Source organism: Neophocaena asiaeorientalis, unplaced genomic scaffold (genome assembly GCF_003031525.2).
Source record: "Neophocaena asiaeorientalis asiaeorientalis breed wild unplaced genomic scaffold, Neophocaena_asiaeorientalis_V1.1 scaffold251, whole genome shotgun sequence".
Taxonomy (NCBI): domain Eukaryota; kingdom Metazoa; phylum Chordata; class Mammalia; order Artiodactyla; family Phocoenidae; genus Neophocaena; species Neophocaena asiaeorientalis.
The window spans coordinates 1328325-1349105 of NW_020173377.1; the positions used below are offsets into that span (position 1 = coordinate 1328325).

The 20781-nt window shown below is 38.7% G+C and overlaps 1 protein-coding gene across 9 annotated transcripts in view; it reads right to left on the reverse strand.

The window, feature by feature from the left end:
• PBRM1 (polybromo 1) overlaps nt 1–16296 on the reverse strand; it is a 95944-nt gene extending 79648 nt beyond the window's left edge. For 7 of the 9 annotated variants that reach the window (XM_024746358.1, XM_024746355.1, XM_024746359.1 and 4 more), the window contains exons 1-6: nt 16147–16284; nt 15108–15205; nt 10689–10836; nt 6175–6318; nt 3522–3638; nt 6–74 (exon numbers count right to left, since the gene is read on the reverse strand). In XM_024746358.1, the coding sequence (XP_024602126.1) occupies nt 6–74; nt 3522–3638; nt 6175–6318; nt 10689–10836; nt 15108–15205; nt 16147–16284 (714 nt within the window). Of the gene's footprint in view, nt 1–5; nt 75–3521; nt 3639–6174; nt 6319–10688; nt 10837–15107; nt 15206–16146 lie in introns of all 9 variants that reach the window. The other 2 variants (XM_024746363.1, XM_024746362.1) reach the window with 1 other exon arrangement.
• Between the last annotated feature and the right edge of the window lie 4485 nt (nt 16297–20781).

Here is a 20781-nt window from a genome sequence, read left to right on the forward strand (position 1 = left end):
CATACCTGTATCCTCTGGGCAATGGTCTTGAGGTCTATAGGCTCCTTAATTATTGCATAATAGTCTGGATATTGCTGGAAGACAAAATCCAAGCATGCTTAATATGTAAAAGTATCCAGCTAATGAGAAAACAAGGAAGTATACTGACTATCTGTTAAATCAATTGAGCAGCTTTGTGAGATTAAGGCTAAAGACACAGTTATACAGCATATTGTTCGTTATATTTGAAGCAGAAAGCATTTGATTTTTACAAGCTTCATGACATACCCAACAGCATGTTGTAGGACTTTACAGGTAGTATTGGGTAATTATCATTATATAACTAATACACCACAACTTAATGTTTTTAAATTTTCTAAATTCACAGATCACACAATTTTAAATTTAAGATCCCAAGATATCTATGCCAGGAAATGAAGCAAATGAACGTTTTTGAAGGGCTTATTATAAGCTCTTTTAATTTAGCAATCTAAATAGCACAATTATATCCTATTTCATATAAAATACTAAGGATCTACAAGAAGTCAGGTTGCAAGATTTGTTAGCTTCATGTCTAATTTAATGCTTCTCCTTATCTCAGTCAAAATAAAACACATTTTCAATGGAAATACATTAAAAAATCAAAGCAAAATTATAAACAATTTCTGATTTCTTATCAAATATTAGCTCAACAATAGAAAAAGAGTTAAACATGTTAGAAGAATATACTCGAAGGGTTTCACAAAGCCTGGAGTTCATTCACTGCCCTGAGTCTTTCCTACAGGTTTTATTCCTTGGAGAAAATAATTGAAGTCAACCAAAAATCAAAAGTTGGTCTCTTCAGTGGGGGACAAGTGTCGAGGAAAGTCAGACTGTGCTCTCCAGGCTTTTCCTACCTGTTCAAATCCTTGGAGCCCAAAAAAACAAAAACAAAAACAACAACAACGAGAGACCACAGCGTTCACTCAATTACTGGGCTAAAGGGATGATCTCATTTCATCTGATCCCTCAGCTTACCCCTCTCTATTTTCTTAACCCTATTCCTTTTCTTCCTTAGATCAAACCCCTTGCCTGCCCCTTCTCTTCAACAATTCTACTTCTGAGAAACAATTCAGAAGACAAATTATGGCAGAGATGCCCAGGCTAGGGTACAGCATAAACCAAGTTGTTGGCCCAAGTATACCCAATCTACCTCTCCCACTTAGCCAGTCTCACTCAGGAAAGATTTATAAAGGGAAGGAAAGGAAAGGAAAGACCTTCCAGGTCTCAGTCCTTGTCTTTCAAACTGTCACACCCCAAGGGACCAATGGGACTCTGCTTTCCCATATCAATTCCTGCTGCATGGTGTCCCTGAAAACCCTCCCAGAATGGGGGAACTGGGTAATAATGTTTTAGTCACCCAACTCACCCTTGATGGCTTGATCACTACTGATTGTATCATGCAGAGTAAGAATAAATCCTGAGTAAAGACTGTACTCTTTTTTTATTTCTTTATTGTGGTAAAAAATACATAAAATTTACCATTTAAACTTTTTAAGTATACAGTTCAGTGGCTTTAAATACATTCACATTATTGTGCAACCATCACCATCATCCATCTCCAGAACTTTTCACCTTCCCAAACTGAAACTCCATACCCATTAAACAACAGCTATCCACCTTCCCCTCCTCTCATCCCCTGGAAACCACAATTTTACTTTTTCTCTCTATGAATTTGGCTACTCTAAGTACCTCCTAAAACAGGAATCATACAATATTTGTTCTTTTGTGACAGGCTTATTTCACTTAGCATGTGTTCAGGGTTCATTCTTACTGCAGCATGGGTCAGAATTTCATTCTTCTTAAAGGCTGACTAATACTCCATTGTCTGTATATACATTTTATTTATTCATTCACATGTAGAGGAACACCTGGGTTGCTTCCATGTTTCAGATATTGTGAATAATACTGCTCTGAACATGGTTGTACAAATACAACTACAAGGTCTTTGAGACCTTGCTTACACTCTTTTGGTACAAAGACCTTGTACAAATACAAGGTCTTTGAGACCTTGCTTACACTCTTTTGGTATATATCCAAAGTAGAATTGCTGTATCATATGATAATTCTATGTTTCATTTTTGAAAAACTGTCTTACTGGTTTTTTCTTTCCTTGAAATTTTAAATGTATAACCAATATAATCATTATATTTTTCTAATCAGATCCATGCTTAGGACAGCAGTGGTCAGATATGCTTTATTTCTAATGTTGTAATTGTCCTACAACTAGTCACATTGTAAATAACTAGTCTTGTTGATGACTGATGGGTAAAGCTGCATGCTACGCAGCGGTCAACAAGCACTTCTAGCAAACTTCTGACATGCTGGGTTCCAATTACGTGGCAGGGACACAAACGAAAATATGTCAGTCCTTGTCCTTAAGAGTTAGATTAAAAAAAGAGAATGGTCACAATGGAGTTAAGCATTACAGGAGAGTACATCTAAAAGTATATCTTTATCTAGAAATATAAGAATGCAGAGGCCACAGAAATTTTTGTAGTTCCAAAGACTAAAGTGGAACTTTAGCTATGCTAATTGCTTCTTGGATGTGAAACCACAAGGGGTTCTAACACTTTTAAAGGGTTTCATTGGTCTAGAAACCCTCTTCCTCTTTGGGGTAGAAGAGTACTTATTAGGTCTCTCTCTCTTCTTTATCACCAGACGATCAAAGAGAACTAAGAGAGGAAGAACTCATTTATCTTCCTCTCATTCTGTCTCCTGAGTAGAGAATGTGGCTTCTCTTTTATACATAAAAGGTTTAGTTTAGCTGCTTATTTTATCTTTTTCTCCCCCCTCCCCTATTTGATCATTTAAGAATTACTAATCTTAGAAACAACCCAAATGTCCACCAACAAATGAAAGGATAAACAAAAAGTAGTAATATGTGGTATATACATACAATGGATTCAGTCTTAAAGAGGAAGGAAATCCTGACACATACTACAACGTGGATAAACTACACTAAGTCAAATAAGCCAGACACAAAAGAACAAATACTGCATGATTCCTCTTAAATGAGGTACTTAGAGTAGTCAAATTCATAGAAGCAGAACTGTGGTTTCCAGGGACTGGCAGGAGGGAAAAGTGGAGAGTTATTGTTTAATGGGTAGGAAAATGAAAAAGTTCTGGAGATGGATGGTAGTGATAGTTGCACAATAATATGAATGTACTTAATGCCATTGAACTGTACACTTAAAATGGTTAAAAGGTAAATCTTATGTTATTGTATATTTTACGATCACAGAAACAAAAACCAAAATGAATTACCAATCAAAAAAACAAAAACACAATTTAAAAAAAAATCCACAACCTTTTGCTGAAGTAAAATGACAGAACATATCCTATGTGCTTACTGCTGAGGCCATGAGGAGGATTTCTTGGCTATCTCCAGTGCCTTGCATTAGCCTTACCTTATTTACTAAGAACTAACAGAATTTCTGAAGTACTTAAAAAACAAAAACAAAAAACACTTTAATCCACCTGTCTTCAACTGCATCACTTACCACTTTAGAAGGCAGTTTCTGAAAAAGTTCGCTAATGAGACGTCCTGATGGATTTGTGGCTACAACTATGGCTTCAAGAAGCTGCTCCAAGATCTCCTTCAAGTAACTTGGAGAAGACTGGGGAGAGGCGGTTGTAAGGAATGAGAGAGGGAAGAAATATGTACCTTGGTGAGAGAAATCCAAAAATAAATGCTGATATTAAACAGCTTCTAAAATTTTACAGCTAATTCAAAAGAGCAACTTCTAAACAATACTTATTTTAAGTACAATTTTCAAGAATACCACAGAAATTCTCTGATGCTGGTCATGAGGGGTTACACTCCCAGGACAGCATATTTGAAACTAATGAGGCCACTCATATTATTTCAGTAACTAAATCCTTTGAATCAGGTCCTTTTACTGAACTCTATTCACAGCAAAAACTGCAACAGTGAAGTTAAAGTGTCATATGTGTGAAATGATGGAAATGCATACCTTTCAAGGGTCTGAGTAACTGAGATGGAGAAAACGTACCCCATGATACCTGCCCATTTCTGTATCTGCTGTTCACATCTACTGAAATCTTGGTATTCTGGTGGAACAACTAAATACTTCTGGAACTATATACTTTTAACTATGAGGTGCTCTGCCAGATCTAACAACCGAATTCAAGTTATATCAAAATTGAATGGAGATTAAGCCAATTGATGCAATCACTTCTGCTCTCCACACTGGCTGGCTTACTCCTACCTTAGTCACTGTTTCAATATGGGAAAAGATATGTCCCAAAGAGTAGGTGGCCAGGGAGGGTCTAAGTCTGAAGCCAGTTTCTACAGCAGCAGTCCCCAAGCTTTTTGGCCCCAGGGACTGGTTTCGTGGAAGAAAATTTTTCCACGGATGGGGAGGGTGGGTGGTCAGGTGGTAATGCGAGCAATGCAGAGGATGGTTCAGGTGGTAACGAGAGCAATGGGGAGCGGCAGATGGAAGCGTCGCTCACTCGCCTGCCGCTTACCTCCTGTTGTGCAGCCCGGTTCCTAACAGGCCACGGACCCCTGTTCTACAGTCAGAAATGGGTTGTCTCAGTCAAGGTTTATATTAAATAGCATTTTAAGTCCAAACCATGTTTTGGGCATATAAAGATTAATGGTTAATTCTGGTTTAAATCATAAAAGCACTAGTATTTTTGTCCTAATCCAACAGAAGTCTTATTTAGTAAAGTCTCAATTTTAGAGTCCAACATTAAGCCCAGAGAGAGGGTACTGACATCTCTTGAGCCTACCAGCACAACACCTGGCAAACAGACACGCAATAAATATTTAACATATAAGATATGTGATTAACTAAGACTCACCAACCACCTAAGCTTAGAGAAGAACCAAGATAACACTGATGAAAGCAGACGAAAATATTCGTGTTTAAGTCATTTACTTACTAGTTAAAACATGACACTACAGAGTAAGCTTCAAAGAGGTGAGTTATGTCCTGCAGCCAAGATTCCTCTTCTCCCAACCCAACCAGCTACTTTGGAAAAATGTTGCAGATGACAAAGGGAGCAGGGAGTATGAATGCATTCACATAACTTATTCTTTGGGTGTCTTACTATTTAGTTGCAGAAGAGAGATGCAATTCCTTTTACTGTTCTTTTTCCTCTTTTTAAACATGTGTGTTCATTCAGCAAGTATTTTTCAGTACCTACATGTCGGGCAGAGTCTAGATGCCAGAATAGGTGAACAAGGTGATATCTTTTGTGGAGCTATCATTTTACTTGAGGAAGACAGAAAGTAAACACATAAACTAATTCTAAATACGTTATTTCACATATAGTGATAAAAACTATAGATCACAGAACAGAGTGATGTGATGATGGGAAAGGAGGAGCACAGAGCAAACAATTTGACAGAGTGGTTAGGAAAGTCTTCTCCCAGTTTTTTTTTTTTTTTTTTTTTTTTTTGGTACGGGGGCCTCTCACTGTTGCGGCCTTTCCCGTTGCGGAGCACAGGCTCCGGACGCGCAGGCTCAGCGGCCATGGCTCACGGGCCCAGCCGCTCCGCGGCACATGGGATCCTCCCGGACCAGGGCACGAACCCACGTCCCCTGCATTGGCAGGCGGACTCTCAACCACTGCGCCACCAGGGAAGCCCCTTCTCCCAGTTTACATTATTTTAAGTGATGTTAGAATAATGCAGAAGACATAGTCACAGGCAGAGTCAAAGGAAGCAGAAGTAAGAGCAACTGCAAAATTCCAGAGGCAGGAACACACCTGGCATGTTCTAGGAACCAGCCTAACCCACAAAAATATTCCTATCTAAAGTGACTCCATCAACTTTCCAACTTTCAATCACAACACTGCCTACCCTTACAAAATATCTCAATATAGCAATACTGGACCAGTCCTTGATAATATGAAGACTCTCTTTAAAACTGAGCAGGAAATATGCATTAATGTAAGAGCAATTCATGAAAGCAACCATGCATGTTACATGTAGTGCAGGATGTCCTAGAATCCCTTGTAACTGGAGTGGGGCTCGCTGGCTGCGTGTCCCTTTACCCTCCCACTTACCAACACAACTGCCCAGAAAGCCCACCTGCCCACAGTGGCCAAGAGAAATCACAGGCAGGGGCCTCATCCACCTCCCAGTAGCCTATGTATCACCTATTCCAGTGGCACACTTACTCCTTCAGTCACTGTGCCTTGATTGTCTTGCCCATCTTCATCATCATCTTCATCATCTGCTTCTCCTTTCTGAACAAACTCATTTCTTGTTCGAAGGTACAAATCCCAGAGTTTGCAAGCAGCTTTATATTCAGGAGAATCTGGCTGTACATTAGCAAGGAGAAGAGAAAAAAAATACCACTTTAGTATTTTATTGTAAATCAGTTACTACTTTTAAAGCATCCTGTTCCAGCAGATTGGTATTCTAAGACATAACTTTGAAAACTCTATTACAAATTTAAAAATTCTTACGAGTAAAAGATACATGGGCCTCAATTCCTCTTCTGAAGAACTAAGTGTATGTTTTAAAGGCATTCTGGAATGAAATTATTTTATTTATTTATGCCCTATCTCATTACAGAAAGACTTGAAGAAAAAAATAAATGATTTGCTAAATAAAGGCTAATTATTACTAATACACTAAGAAAGGCAATTTAAAGGATAAGACCCAACTTAAGGGATACAAGACTAAAGGACAGAAGCTAATGATTGTCCTGATTATCACTTCTATTTTTAAACTATTTAACACCTTATTTGAATATTTTCTTTTCCTGAAGTATGGTGGGGATAAACTAACTGAAACTTTCCAGTAAGAACAATGCTGGGGGACTTCCCTGGTGGTCCAGTGGCTAAGACTCTGTGCTCCTAATGCAGGGGACCCGGGTCTGATCCCTGGTCAGAGAACTAGATCCCACATGCCACAGTTAAAGATCCCTCGTGCTACAACAAAGACCCCCCACGCCACAACTAAGACCCGGTGCAGCCAAATAAATAAATAAATATTTTTTAAAAAGAAAAAGAATAATGCTGGATGCAATGTTAAACAAACAGTAAAGCTTTAAAAATATATCCGTGTGCTGCCAATAAGGAGTAAGCAATGTTCATAAAAGCAAAAATAGAGTAAAAGCAGGAACCCAAATGAACAAGAACACTGCCCTCACCTGAAGGCACCTATAAGACAAGATAACCTAACCTTTAGTTTTCAAGCCTCCTTGAGGCTGCAAGGACAAGAGATAAAGGCCAGGGTCTGCCCAAAGCTGGGAATCCAAAGGCCATGGATGCAGTGTAACTGGGAATTCAAAACAATTCAGTTTCTCTGCTGCCAGGGAAAAGGAAGACTACCGACCTCAACCTCCACCCAGCTAAACCCATGGCACTGTGGAGAGAAGAGAGGCATGAGAGGAATCTCCTCTGAGAACTCTTCACCATAAGCTAGCCCTAACGAAGAGAGGCCAGGTGCCTGGGATAAGCAACAAATCTTCTCTAGATGAACCCAACTTCAATCTAAGCCTAAGTCTCCCTATAGATAAAGTTCCAAGAAATATAAGCTCATAGTCAAAATTCATGAAACACACAAGAATAAGAATCACAAGAGGACTTCCCTGGTGGTGCAGTGGTTGAGAATCTGTCTGCTAATGCAGGGGACATGGGTTCGATCCCTGGTCTGGGAAGATCCCACATGCCAAGGAGCAACAAGCCCACCCACCACAACTACTGAGCCTGCACTCTAGAGCCTGCGCACCACGACTACAGAGCCCATGTGCTGCAGCTACTGAAGCCTGCGTGCTTAGAGCCCATGCTCCGCAATGAGAAGCCACCGCAATGAGAAGCCCACGCACCACAACAAAGAGTAGCCCCCGCTTGCCAAAACAGAGAAAGCCCATGCACAGCAACAAAGACCCAGTGCAGCCAAATATCAAAGGGAAAAAATAAGAGTCACAAGAGAAAGCTAGCAGAAATGACAGCAAAAACACATGCAAATAATTCAGATATTGAATTATCTGCTACAGAATAAAAAATATGTTGAAAACGTTTAAAGAAATAATAGGACTGAAGACATAAACAATCCCCAAAATAGAAACTACTTCGAAAATAAGAAAAATATAAACATTAAAATGTAAGAACTCAATAGATTGGTTTAAGAGCAGATTTCAAAGAAAAATATAAGAAGTGGGGGTTTCCCTGATGGCACAGTGGTTAAGAATCCGCCTGCCAATGCAGGAGACACAGGTTCGAGCCCTGGTCCGGGAAGTGCCGCTGAGCAACTAAGCCCATGCGCCACAACTACTGAGCCTGTGCTCTAGAGCCCGTGAGCCACAACTACTGAAGCCCGCGCTCCACAACTACTGAAGCCCGTGTGCCTACAGCCCGTGCTCTGCAACAAGAGAAGCCACTGCAATGAGAAGCCCGTGTACTGCAACGAAGATCCAATGCAGCCAAAAATAAATAAATTAATTAAATATACATATACATTAAAAAAAAAGAAAAACATAAGAACTAAAGATATGACCTAAAAAGCAATACTGACACAAAAAAGGGGACTACAAAAAGTTAAGAGAAATGGAAACCTAAGAGAGTTCTAATATAACATCCAGTCAGTTCTATAAGAGAGAATGGGGAAAGGGCAATATACAAGACATAACGGCTAAAAACTTTCCAGAACTGATGAAAAATACCAACCCAAAGATTTAGAAAGATCTACAACTCCCAAATTCTATAATAATAAGATATTCGTACCTAGACATATCACAGTGAAACTGTAGAATATAAAAGACATAAAGAAAATACTAAAGATAGCTAGAAAGAAAAGACAGGTAACCTTCAAAGGAAATACAGTTATACTGACGTGATTTCTCAATAGCAATATTAAGAATGAAGAATAAAGACAGTAATATATTTGTAAGTAAAAAAACTGACTATATAAAACAGTAACATTATTTTATGGGATTAAAAATTTATCACACTAGAAATAAAATACAAAACATCAATAGCATAAATAAAAAGATCAGTTACATTATTCTAAGGTTTTGCATTATTTAGAAGGGCATTTAAGATACCAATTTATTTATTTATTTATTTGGCTGCATTAGGTCTTCATTGCTGCACGAAGGCTTTCTCTAGTTGCAGCGAGCAGGGGCTACTCTTCGCTGTGGTGTGTAGGCTTCTCATTGCGGTGGCTTCTCTTGTGAAGCATGGGCTCTAGGTGCACGGGCTTTAGTAGTTGTGGCATGTAGGCTCAGTAGTGTGGCTCGTGGGCTCTAGAGCACAGGCTCGGTAGTTGTGGCACATGGGCTTAGTTGCTCTATGGAATGTGGGATCTTCCCAGTCCAGGGCTCAAACCCGTGTCCCCTGCATTGGTAGGCAGATTCTTAACCACTGCGCCACCAGGGAAGCCCCAAACTCTACACTTTAAAAGAGTGTGTGAATTATATCTTAATTAAAGAAAAAATATATACACACAGCATTAAGAATAAATCTAACATTTTTGCAGAATCTTGATGAAAAAACATTTAAAGCTATGCTAAAAAGACAAATAAATGAAGACGTACCAAATTCACAGACTGGAATAATCAATATCACAATTATGTCAATTCTCCAAAATACAATCTACACAGCCAATGCAATTCCAATACAAATTCAAACAATCTTTTTGGTGCTTGTTGACTTAACACACTAATATTAAAATGTATAAAAATAATCAAAACAGTTTCTTTGCCAGATAAAGAATTATAAAGCCACAGAAATTAAGGTAGAAATAGAATAGCTCAGTTTTAGATAAGCTGGCCAGAACAAAAGGAACAGAATAAAGGGCCACAAAGAGACCCATGAGCACATGGAATCAATGCCAGCATTAACACCACAGACAAATGTGAAGCGGATGGCCATTTCAAGGTGCTGCTTATACCTGTGGGAAAAAAATAGATCCCTACCTCAGAGAAGACAAAACAATCAATCCCAGCTGCACTAAAGGCTTATACACAAAAGACAACACTATTAAACTTTCAGAAGAAAATAAGAGAATATCTTTATAATCTTTGGGCAGGAGAGATTTCTGAAACAAGATACAAAGAAGGATAAACCACAAAGTTAAAGACTAATAAATATAACTATATTAAAATAAAAAACCTTCTGTTCATCAAAAGACACCACAGGGACTTCCCTGGTGGTCCAGTGGGTGGGATTCCACGCTCCCAATGCAGGGGGCCCGGGTTCGATCCCTGGTCGGGGAACTAGATCCCACATGCATGCTGCAACTAAGAAGTCCGCATGCCACAACTAAAGATCCTGCATGCTGCAACCAAACATGCCGCAACTAAGACCTGGTGCAGCCAAAATAAATATATAAAATTTTTTTTTTAAAAGACACCACAAAGAGTGAAAAAATAGCCAAACAGTGGGAGAAGATATTTGCAACACACATAACCAAAAAAAGGATTAGTATCTAGAACAAAAAAATTTCTGAAAATAAATATGAAAATGACAACCCAAGAAAGAAACGGGCAAAAGATTTGAGCAGACACAGAAGAAACAAGAATGGGTCATAATCATATTAATCTTCAGTTTTCTTTACTAACAAGAGAAATGCAAACTCAAACTACCAAATGAAAAACCACTACTTATCTACCAGCCTGATAAACATTAAAAAGCCACACAATTACCAAATTGGATATCTTCCAAATTTGATGCTTTCTTACCTTGTAATAGGCCTTTGCATTGTTAAAAAGCAACTGGAAGTCAGCAGTCAGCAGATTAACATCATCATACTCTTCCATTTTTAGTTTCTGTTGGATTTTCATCAAGTCAATGGGCTGAGAAACCACTTCATAATAGTCTGGTTGATTTCTGTCAATAATTTAATGTTTTTTAAAAAGATATTTATTAATCAAATGCCCATAAAAAGTTATGTCTCAAAACTCTGTGGTAATGTCCAACACGCCAAGTGACAGAACATACTAGATGTACTCTCATTATTGGAACTGAGAAGGAATAACAAAAGCAAGACGAATATGCACGCCCTTTTCAAAATACATATTGATGATATAGAAACCTAAATTAACATCTGTGATAGTCTTTTATAGGCAAAATATTTAAGATTTAAGGCACCAACACTAAAACCATGTCAATGGTATCTCCTGCAAATGAAAATGACTTACCTTTCATGGGGTCCAATAATGGCTGAAAACAGGTATGTTCCAAAGCTCTTTATAAACTTACGAAATGGATTATCTTTCTTCAGGTAGTGACCACAGAACTTTCTCTACCAAGTGCTATCAAGTGCCTAGTATATATGCTGCTCTAACATCAAGTACTAAAGTGACAAAAGAGAAAGATGAGGCCCTTGGCACAAGGAGCTTACCAAAGATAAAAGGGCGTAAGACATGAACAAACATGACAAAACAAAAAAGGCATGGGAATGATACACAGAAAATTAAGGATAGTGGTTATCTCTTGGAGAGGAGGGGACACTTTAAAGGTAGTTACAATAATTTCTTAAGTTGGGTTTTGGTTCATGGATGTTTATTATTATTCCTTCTGGCTTTTTTTCAAATGGAGTTCCATGAGACAAGTAAACCTTCTGCAAAATTATCTAAGCAACTGTTTTTCACAATTCTCCCTCAGGGGTAGATAGAACTCATCCTAGATGTGTAAGAGGGTAAGTTACTACATATGAAGAATGTTGTCATTAAGGCTTTAATCTTTCCTGGGACACTCACTGGCTGACATGTTTTAGCCATGTATGTATGATATATTTAATTTTTTAAAACTTTTTGCTTTAACATAAAAATTGCAAGAATAGTACACAGAATGTTTTTTCTGAACCATTTGAGAGTAAGCTGCTGAAGAGTTGTGTGTTTTTCCTACAAAAAAGGACCATAGTTCAATCATCAAAATCAGAAAATTCACTTTGATACAGTCTCATCATCTAATCCTCAGAACCCATTTATATTTTGCCAACTGTTGCAAAATTGTCCTTTATAGAAGAAGGATCAATGTGAATCATGCTGCATTCAGTTATGTTTCCTCAGTTTCCTTCATTCTGAAACAGTTCCTTAGTCTTTCCTTGACTTTGATGATCTTAATACTTTTGAAAATTATAGGCCAGTTATTTTGTAGAGTGTCCCTTAATCTGGGGTTGTCTCTTCTCCTGAGGAATAAATTCTGATGATGCTATATTCATCTCACTGTATTCTATCAGGTGGCGCTTGATTTCAACTCATGCCACTACTTAGATGAGGTTGATTTTGGTCACTTGATTATGGTCTGCCAAGCTTCTCAACTGACCAAGTTACTCTTTTACCCCTTGTACTTTATGGAAAGGTAACTCCAGGCTATGTAACAGCCTGTGACACGGCTACTGTCCACAACCCCTACCCCATACCCCCACCGCTTGTCTCCCTTGCAGATTCCTACCTTGCTCAGCCTCACCTAATGACTTTGAATTCTCCAGGAAGGGAAAGGAAGAAGAGTAAATTAAGTTTTTAAACCCTTATCAACTACTTACGATTTTAGTGAACTACAAAATTAAGTACGAGGGGATAAAAGGAGTATTCAATCTGCTATTCAAAGAAAGTGTAAGAACATAAAGGTCTCAGTGAGTAACAACAAAGGCCCACCCAGGCCTAATATCAATGTTGTCAGTGGTACCAAGGGACTTTCTCAGAGTGAACATTAGGGCTTTGTTAACTTGCTATCCTAGATGGCTCTCTCCGCCTGGGCCTGATGGGCCATAGTCCACTGCTCCTTGCTAAAGCTGGGCCTCAGCAGCCTCTCAGGCTTGAGGGATTATCTGTAGACAACTGACAATGCAATGAGGACACATACCTAGAAAGGACATTATCTCCCAGAAGCTCTGCTAGGAGGTTCCTCACAAACATTTTCAGAATTGCCATATAGAAAAAAAGGTCAGGATCCCAACATTCCACTCTATATAATGTGGTCAAAACAAGGTCCCCTCACTTTGAAAATGAAATAGCTCTAACTGGTTTTTCCCACTTAAATCAACATACAGAAAAGTATAGAAAAGTAAAAACTGTCCCTATTCATCCAGAGTTAAAAGCACTATTAATATGCTTCCAGACTCTGTACACACATACACACACACATAGGATTGTGAAGTACATGTCTTAAGAGCTTTTCTCTTTCAACAATAGGTGAGGGCACCCTGCCATAATATGGCCACAGAATAGTCAAAGCATAACTAAGAGTTTTAACCAGAAAAGTGAGAAACACTCTGCCTGATGTGCAGAGCCTGCTGGCTACCCCTAAACCTATTTTGCCTCCTTCCCAAGATGACAGCATTCTAAGTACCAGTACCTGCCTGGGTACTAAAGGCCAAATTCTTAGCCACGTTGCAGCTAAGTTCTGACCAATGCAAGAGCTGAAATGTACCATGTCCAGGTCACATCCTAACATGTTTCTTTTTTCCTATGGGCCAGAAGGTAGTTGTGGTGGTGAGCCGTCTCAGACCATGCAGACAAGGGCGATACCCCAAGCACAGCAGAATAAAAAGACAGACAGTATCTCGGCCCTGAAGACCTCACAGAATAGGACTTGTACATGAGTGAAAGCAATTGTTCTTGTTTCAGCCATTGTTAATTTGGATGTCCTAGTACAAGCAGCCTAACACACTAATCAAAACAAAGTCTCAAAAAGAGATTCACAAATGCATGGCTCTGAGTAGTACTTCTTTCCACAAGCTCTTGAGAAAACATGCATTCCACAGAGGAGGAGCAAAGACACAGGCAGGCATAGCACTGGGGGGAAGGCAGCAGTGCTCCTAAAGTACTGCGTCATGGAGGCTAGAAGACAGTGCTCCAGCACCAAAGGCCTGTATTTTCTGCCCCTCAGCTGGTGGAAAGCAGGCAGCAGAGGGGCAGTCCTTTTCCATGAGGTGCTTGTGTACTACAATATGATGCTGCTTCCCTATACAACATACTGGTTAAGACCACAGGCTTTAGAATCAGAAAAACCTGAGTCTGAATTCTGGTTATCCTCAATAGTTCTGAGAACTTGTACAAGTTGTCATCTATAAACTGTGATAACAATACTGCTCAGGTTTAAACAAGATGAGGCCTGGAAAGCACTTAGTACTGTGTCTAGCATGTAGTAAGCAATAAATATGGGCTTTTAATAACATATGCTAATTAAATGACAACTTTCAAAAGATTGTTACTGATTAACTGAAATCTGGAGAGGGATTTCATGAAAAAAAAAAAACTCTTCTTTTTTGGCATGACTAATTTACAGAGCTCTCCTCATTCAGGATGATGATACTGCATCCTTGGTGGCTCTGCTCTTTGGAGTGAGAGGTTTGCCTTCAAATCAACCTAGAGCTTGTTGGCTACCCACTGGGGCAACAACATTCATGAATGGATCTAAATCTTTAATTAACTCATTGTATTAGTTTCCAATTGTTGCTCTAACAAATTACCACAAAATTAATGGCTTAAAACAACACAAATTTATTTTAGATAGGTAGGTAGATAGATAGATCCTAGTGGTTCTGATTCTCTGGAGAACCCTGACTAATATGGTCTTCCAATTTCATTCTTCTTTTTCAGGATGGGTTTTTTTGTTTCTGAAAAAAATTCTGTTGGGATTTTGTTAGGTTTTGCATTGACTCTGGATTGCTTTGGGTAGTATTGGTATCTTAACAATATTAAGTTTTCCAATCCAAGAACGTGGGATATCTTTCCATTTTTTTGTGTTTTAATTTCTTACAGAAGTGTGTAGTTTTCAGTGTAAAGTCTGTCACCTCGTTGGTTAGGTTTATTCTTTAATCTCCTTTTTGGATTGTTCACTGTTAAGGTACAGAAATGCAACTGATTTTTGTGTATGTTGGTTTTGTATCTTGCAACTTTGCTGAATTCACCTATTACTTCTAAAAGTTTTCTAAAAACAATCAAGACTGCAAATTTCATGTTGTATATTTTTTACAACTAAATTTTTTTTCTTTAATTAAGACAAAAATTTTTTTAAATGCGCTTCGCTACACCTTGACAACTGAAACTAAAATCTAGACCCCTGTTATCATCTAGGCCATTCCTTCCAAAGGAAAACTCAATTATTAAACACTTTCAACTTGGATCCGGGACCAAAGCCCTCCCACTCACCTTCGCTTTGGTGCCCTAATGAAGAGCTCACAGAGGAGCCTGCCCTGCTCATCCTTATAGTCTCGGATGGTGTTGTAGAGTTCATGGCACACGGCAATCTACACATAGGAAAAGGAGAAAAATCACCAGAAAAGTGAACAGAAAGTCAGTGTAGGGGTCCTTAAAAAAAAAACAACAAAACATAAAATGCCAGTAGAGAACGATGAATTCCCGAATTCCCCCATGGGAACCCAAGTCTAAAGTATGCTGACAGTACCTCTCCTTATTTAAAATCATTTAAATGATTAAATCTTTTATCAGAATATGTTACTGGTGATTTTCTTTTCCTTTAAACAAAATTAGTTCATATCACTCTTGTTTAAAAATCATCCAATAGAGGGCTTCTTACCAATCAGAGAATAAAATCTAAACTCCTAACACAGAGTATGTAGGGTATACTCTGGCTGGGCAGACTTTGCCAGTTTCCTTCTCCCTCTTGGCCATCTCTCTGTAATCACAACCCATTAAATCCATTCCTGATCCAGCCCCTCTGCCTGGAACACCCTTCCCCAGTGCTCTGCAGGGCTGCTGCCTTCTGATCACAAAGAAATCTTTCCTGAAGGTATGGGCCAAAACAGCCCATATCATCCCAACTTTTCTTCTTAGCACTCATCACTAGCTGAGGATACTTTATTACTTATTTGTTCATCTGTTTACATTCTGCTTCCCCAACACTAGCATCTAAGCTCCATGTAAAAAACTAGCTCGTCTTACACATAGCTCTTTCCCAATCACCACAACAGTGCTTGGCACATGACAGCACACACTTACTTGAATGACTATATAATGTGACAAAATGATATTCTTTATTATTTCATAATATTAAATTACACTATTACTGTAAGACTTCTGGCTAAGTGTATACTTTTCATAAAAGAAAGGTTAAGAATATCAAGCCAGAGGAAAAAGAAGGTGAGAGGCCTTGCATCTTAACTGCTTATCATTAAAGGAAAGGTAGGGAATTGTGCAGAAGGCAGAAACTGTGATCTGAGTTACTTACAGGGTCTACAGTCGGAAGATTGGAAAGTCTCCTCCTTTTCCTGCTTGGGCCTGGCGTGGACACAGAATGGTGCCCATCATCAAAGTCTCCGCTGACACTACTGGAAGGGGAGGTAGCTCTTCTTCTCTTGGAACCCATGGAATCCAACTTCTTCTGTAAGAAATAATTAGCCATGTTCTTACACTGAATTTTATACTCTGCCACCAAGCCCTCAGTTGGCCACTTGCCACAAAGCTTCTGGTTCACTTAGGAGAATATTTTCACTGTTGCAAAGAAGCTTAACTATGTTTTTTTTCAATGCAAGTCCTGGACCTTGCTTTAGCCCCTTCACTTACCAGAATGCTACACTTTCAACTTGGATGGGACAAAATCAGCAACAGTATACTCATTTGTATTTACCAATTTTGAATGACTCAACCACTTCTGGCCCCAAATTTACCCTGGACTGGAATTTGGAAACCCACATAATTATATATGTGGGTACACCCACATATAATGGTGTGTTGGAGGTACTGATCCCTCAGCCCCTGAGGGAGTCAGGCAGGCCTCAGGGACAGAGTCCCTAAGGTGGTCACCTCTGGAGTCAGCAGCCTCATCTGTTTTCCCCAGTGTTTCTTATGATTATGATCACTTTCCAGGTGGGCCAGCATGTTGGAAAAAAACAAAAACCAAAGAACAGGAAGCAGACCCTGAGGCAAATTAGTGCAAAAGGGTAAGGGGACAGAGGATTAACCTTCTAGCATTTTAGATGTACCCTAAAATTAACACACTGAAAATGAATTTTCTCCATTCATTAAAGTAAGATCCACAAGACATACCCCAGAAAACACTCAACATACTTGCCATACCTATGCTAAAGTAGCAAAATTGCATTTTGAAACTTTTCTGTCAATCTAGACTAACCTCCTTTTCAGTTATATGAGGTACTCTATCCCCATGAATTCACAGCTTTACATTTCAGTAGATGATCTTGAAGAGCACCCCAGAAGTGAGGTTTTAGGCCCTCCTTGGGCTCCCAGAAACATGTAAATATTTGCTCTAAGTTTTAGGCAGGCTGCTAAGTAATCTTAACACAGCTTTACAAGTATATATATATATATATATATATATTTGACTATAACACAAGAAATGCAACCACTGAAATGACCTGCTACAGCTAGAAGGTAAGGGTGCATACCTGAGAAAGTCCTACAATGCTTATACAATTTAAAAACAGTATCAAATAGCATATTGTGATTTCACAGGCCTTTCTCTAAAGCAAAAGGAAAAAACTGATCCCAGTGTCACTCATCAACATTCAATTTCAGGACACTAAGACACCAGTAGCTGAAAGAATGGGTTGCCAGTAGTATGGAGAGAAAAACTGGGGATCTCCAGGGAACAGAAAGCAGGAGCAAAACAAACCAATAAATAAAAAATTCTGGTAACCAACTAACAAACAAACAAAGTCTCTTATCTCTTCCTCTGAATTACAGTCCACATGGTGTTTAAAAACAGAGCCTAATATGATGATGTTCCTTCCTCTAGGACTTGGTTTGTTATACAGTGTATTAGTTTGCAATCGGCCACAACTGGCTAAAGCTTCAAAGGGCTTAGGCCAAGGCCAGCCAACTTTTGTTTGCTTTATAAAAGGCTGATAAACTGGTGTCAATTCATTAAAATGAAGAAACTAAGGACCAAGCTTTTGTAAACAATCTATGACAAGGACACAAGTGAATTTGATGAACATAAGGCAGGAATCTTTATGAAAAGGATAACAAAATTTAAGAAAGGTGGAAGGGAAAAGGCAAGGAAGGACAGAAAAGGAAAAGGGTGTAGATGATCAGTAATTTACCAGCTTTACCAGAGCACAACCAGCTCCTCGAAAAGCCAGTCTCCTCATTATGTCTGAAGGCCAAGTGAAGCCAGTGGGAGAAGGCAGGGCTTTAGAAGTGCTGATTCAGTGTTAATATATTCAAAACTGAAAGAGAAGAAAAAGGCAGAGACAGGGGAAATAAAAAGAAGGGTCAAAGGAGTAAAAATGAGTACGAATAGACAGAAAACATTCAAGCAGAACTGCTAAAGATACGAGATCTGGAGAAAATAGGCATATCAGTTTTCTTGCGCCAATCAAACAGCTGCAAAGGCTCAGGCACTAACAGTATCTGATATTTCTTCCATTTTAAAACCAAATGCTTTTCACATGCATAAAGATGCCTCACTGAGGTTCCCCTTTACTCACACGGAATGACTGTCAATTCCAGGAACGAAGCATGCCTGCCCAACTGCACCCTAGTCAATAAGAGCAGAGTTCAATCACAGAGCTGGAATGGAGAGTGAACACATGTGGAAGGCTTACATGTGACACCAAGTGTTAGCAAGCTGGAACAAACCAAGAATGGCTCATGTGAGCAGAGTATGGAAAACTCCTCCTCGTCAAAAAAATTCAGAGAGACATTTCTTTCCAAAAGTCCTATCAGCACTGAAAAGATATCACATACAACTTTAGAAAGGTTAAAAAAAAAAAAAAAAAGCCTTCGACCATTTGGCAGGTCAAAATTACTTTTATAAATAATCCGCTGAAAATCAAATGACAAAAGATGTAAATCATTGGGGGGGGGTGTTTAGACCACACAATATTCAAAACTCCTTGACTCATTAATTTACTTTGATAAGAAAAAAAAAGATTCAACTTAAGGATAATTTTCGAATATTTTCTCATCCAAGGAACACATTTTAACATGTATTTTGGAAGTTTGGCTACAAAGGCAACGTGGCCAGGTGGGTGGGAGGGGCAATAGGACCTGAGCTCAGAAGACCAGGATAAGAGACCCAGGTCTTCCATCTCTGTTTGATGTTGCTTGAGTCACAACCTTTCAGATCTGTTTCTTTATTTCTAAAATGAGAACAGTAGTGTACATATCTCCCTTGGATTGTTATGACAGTGAAAAATGTATGTGAAATCACTTTGAAATGTCAAAACACAAAAAAAATGTTAAGTTTTAACTCTAGGATTGCATGCTGTCTTGGGCACAGGAACAGCACTTTATCCATTTTTGTAGCCTGACTTATAGCATAGTTTCAGTGATCAACTTATCTATTTAATAAGACATATTAAAAGTGCACTTAAGTGAGACATTAAAAAAAAAGTTTGCATAGTTTCAAAGGACTGTGAGCATCCATTCAGTAATTCTTTTTCTATAAAGAGAAAAGATTCTGAAACTTAGTTACAAGTTTTTAAATGGCACTGATTACAGTCAGATGTCCAAAACTCTAACAACCAATGATAAATTACAGTGGACAGTAAAGAATAACTTTACAATGTGCAACTGGGAAAATATTTACTCAGTATAGCCTAATGGTATATTTTGACAGTTTAGAGACTTTTAATACTCTCCTGTATTTCTAGTATTTCTTAGTACTGTAATACGGGTTTAAAACAAAAATCTTGGAAAACAGAAGATTCAAAAAGGGGAAAAAATCGCTTATAATCCAACTTCCCAGAGAAAAAGCACCCTTAACGTTGGCATTCACAGCTTTCAGTATTTATTCTATGCCCTGGTTGCCTTTTTTTTGTTTGTTTTTTTAAAAAGCATGAACAAACCACATGTATTATGTTGCAGCCTGTGTTTTAACTTAGGGAATATTCTCCCAATTCAGTGTTCTCTCACATGATGCTGGATGCCTTGAGAGTAGTCTATCATACAGATAGCAATTTACTAATCTTGGCGATTTGCATAGAATATCAATACTTAAGATATTCTGTACACTCCCAAAGCCAAAGAAAGTGGTCAAAGCCCTTCTATTTATCCACACATATTTATTACTGATTTGACATACTTCTTCAAAAGATACCTTCCAATCTTCCTTGGGATCTAAAATATGGGCAATCTGTTAACAGGTGATATGGCAGAAATTATACTACTCTTTTGTATTGAGTCCAATTTGCTTTTGAGTTATATTTGGGAAAAGAGCTCACTACTAAATGGAAAAAAATACCTTGAAATCATTTTTGAGGAGTCTTAGTTTGCTGGAAAATAAGTTAATAAAAATGCTTTACTCCAACATATGTTTCTATAATTGTAATAATTTCTATATCCACTATACCGTGTATTTGTCATTTGCTTTTCAGGATCTCTTCCACATTTTTGCCAATCTTTCTTCCTCTTTAAGTCACCAATTTCTACCCTGCAATAACAAAACTATGCTTCTTTCTCAGTAAAAAAATTTTAAAAGACGAAAAAATAACCAGAAACACACACAATTTGAAAATCTCGATTCTTTGTGGTGTTGCATATAAGAAACTATACCTGGGCTCCACGATAAATACAAGTCCCATTGATAAAAATACTCAGTCTGAACAGAGTCATCCAGAAAGTACTAAAAAAAAAAAATTTTACTAGGAGAGTTTGTGTCTGAACCGTCAACAAACGACAACAAAAAAAAGGAGGCCCTGAGCTGCGGAGAAAATGAAAGACTTTCCCAACCTGTCACCGGTACGGGGAACTAAGGGAAACGTTGACAGTTTTGAAGCTGCCCGCGACGAGAGCTCGGCCAGCCGCGGGGGGCGGGAAAGCGGGGCGCGGGGAGTTTCCGGGCCGCTGCGCGCCTTTGTCCCGTCAGGCAGGTGCGGCAAGGCTGCCAGGCGCTTCCCGA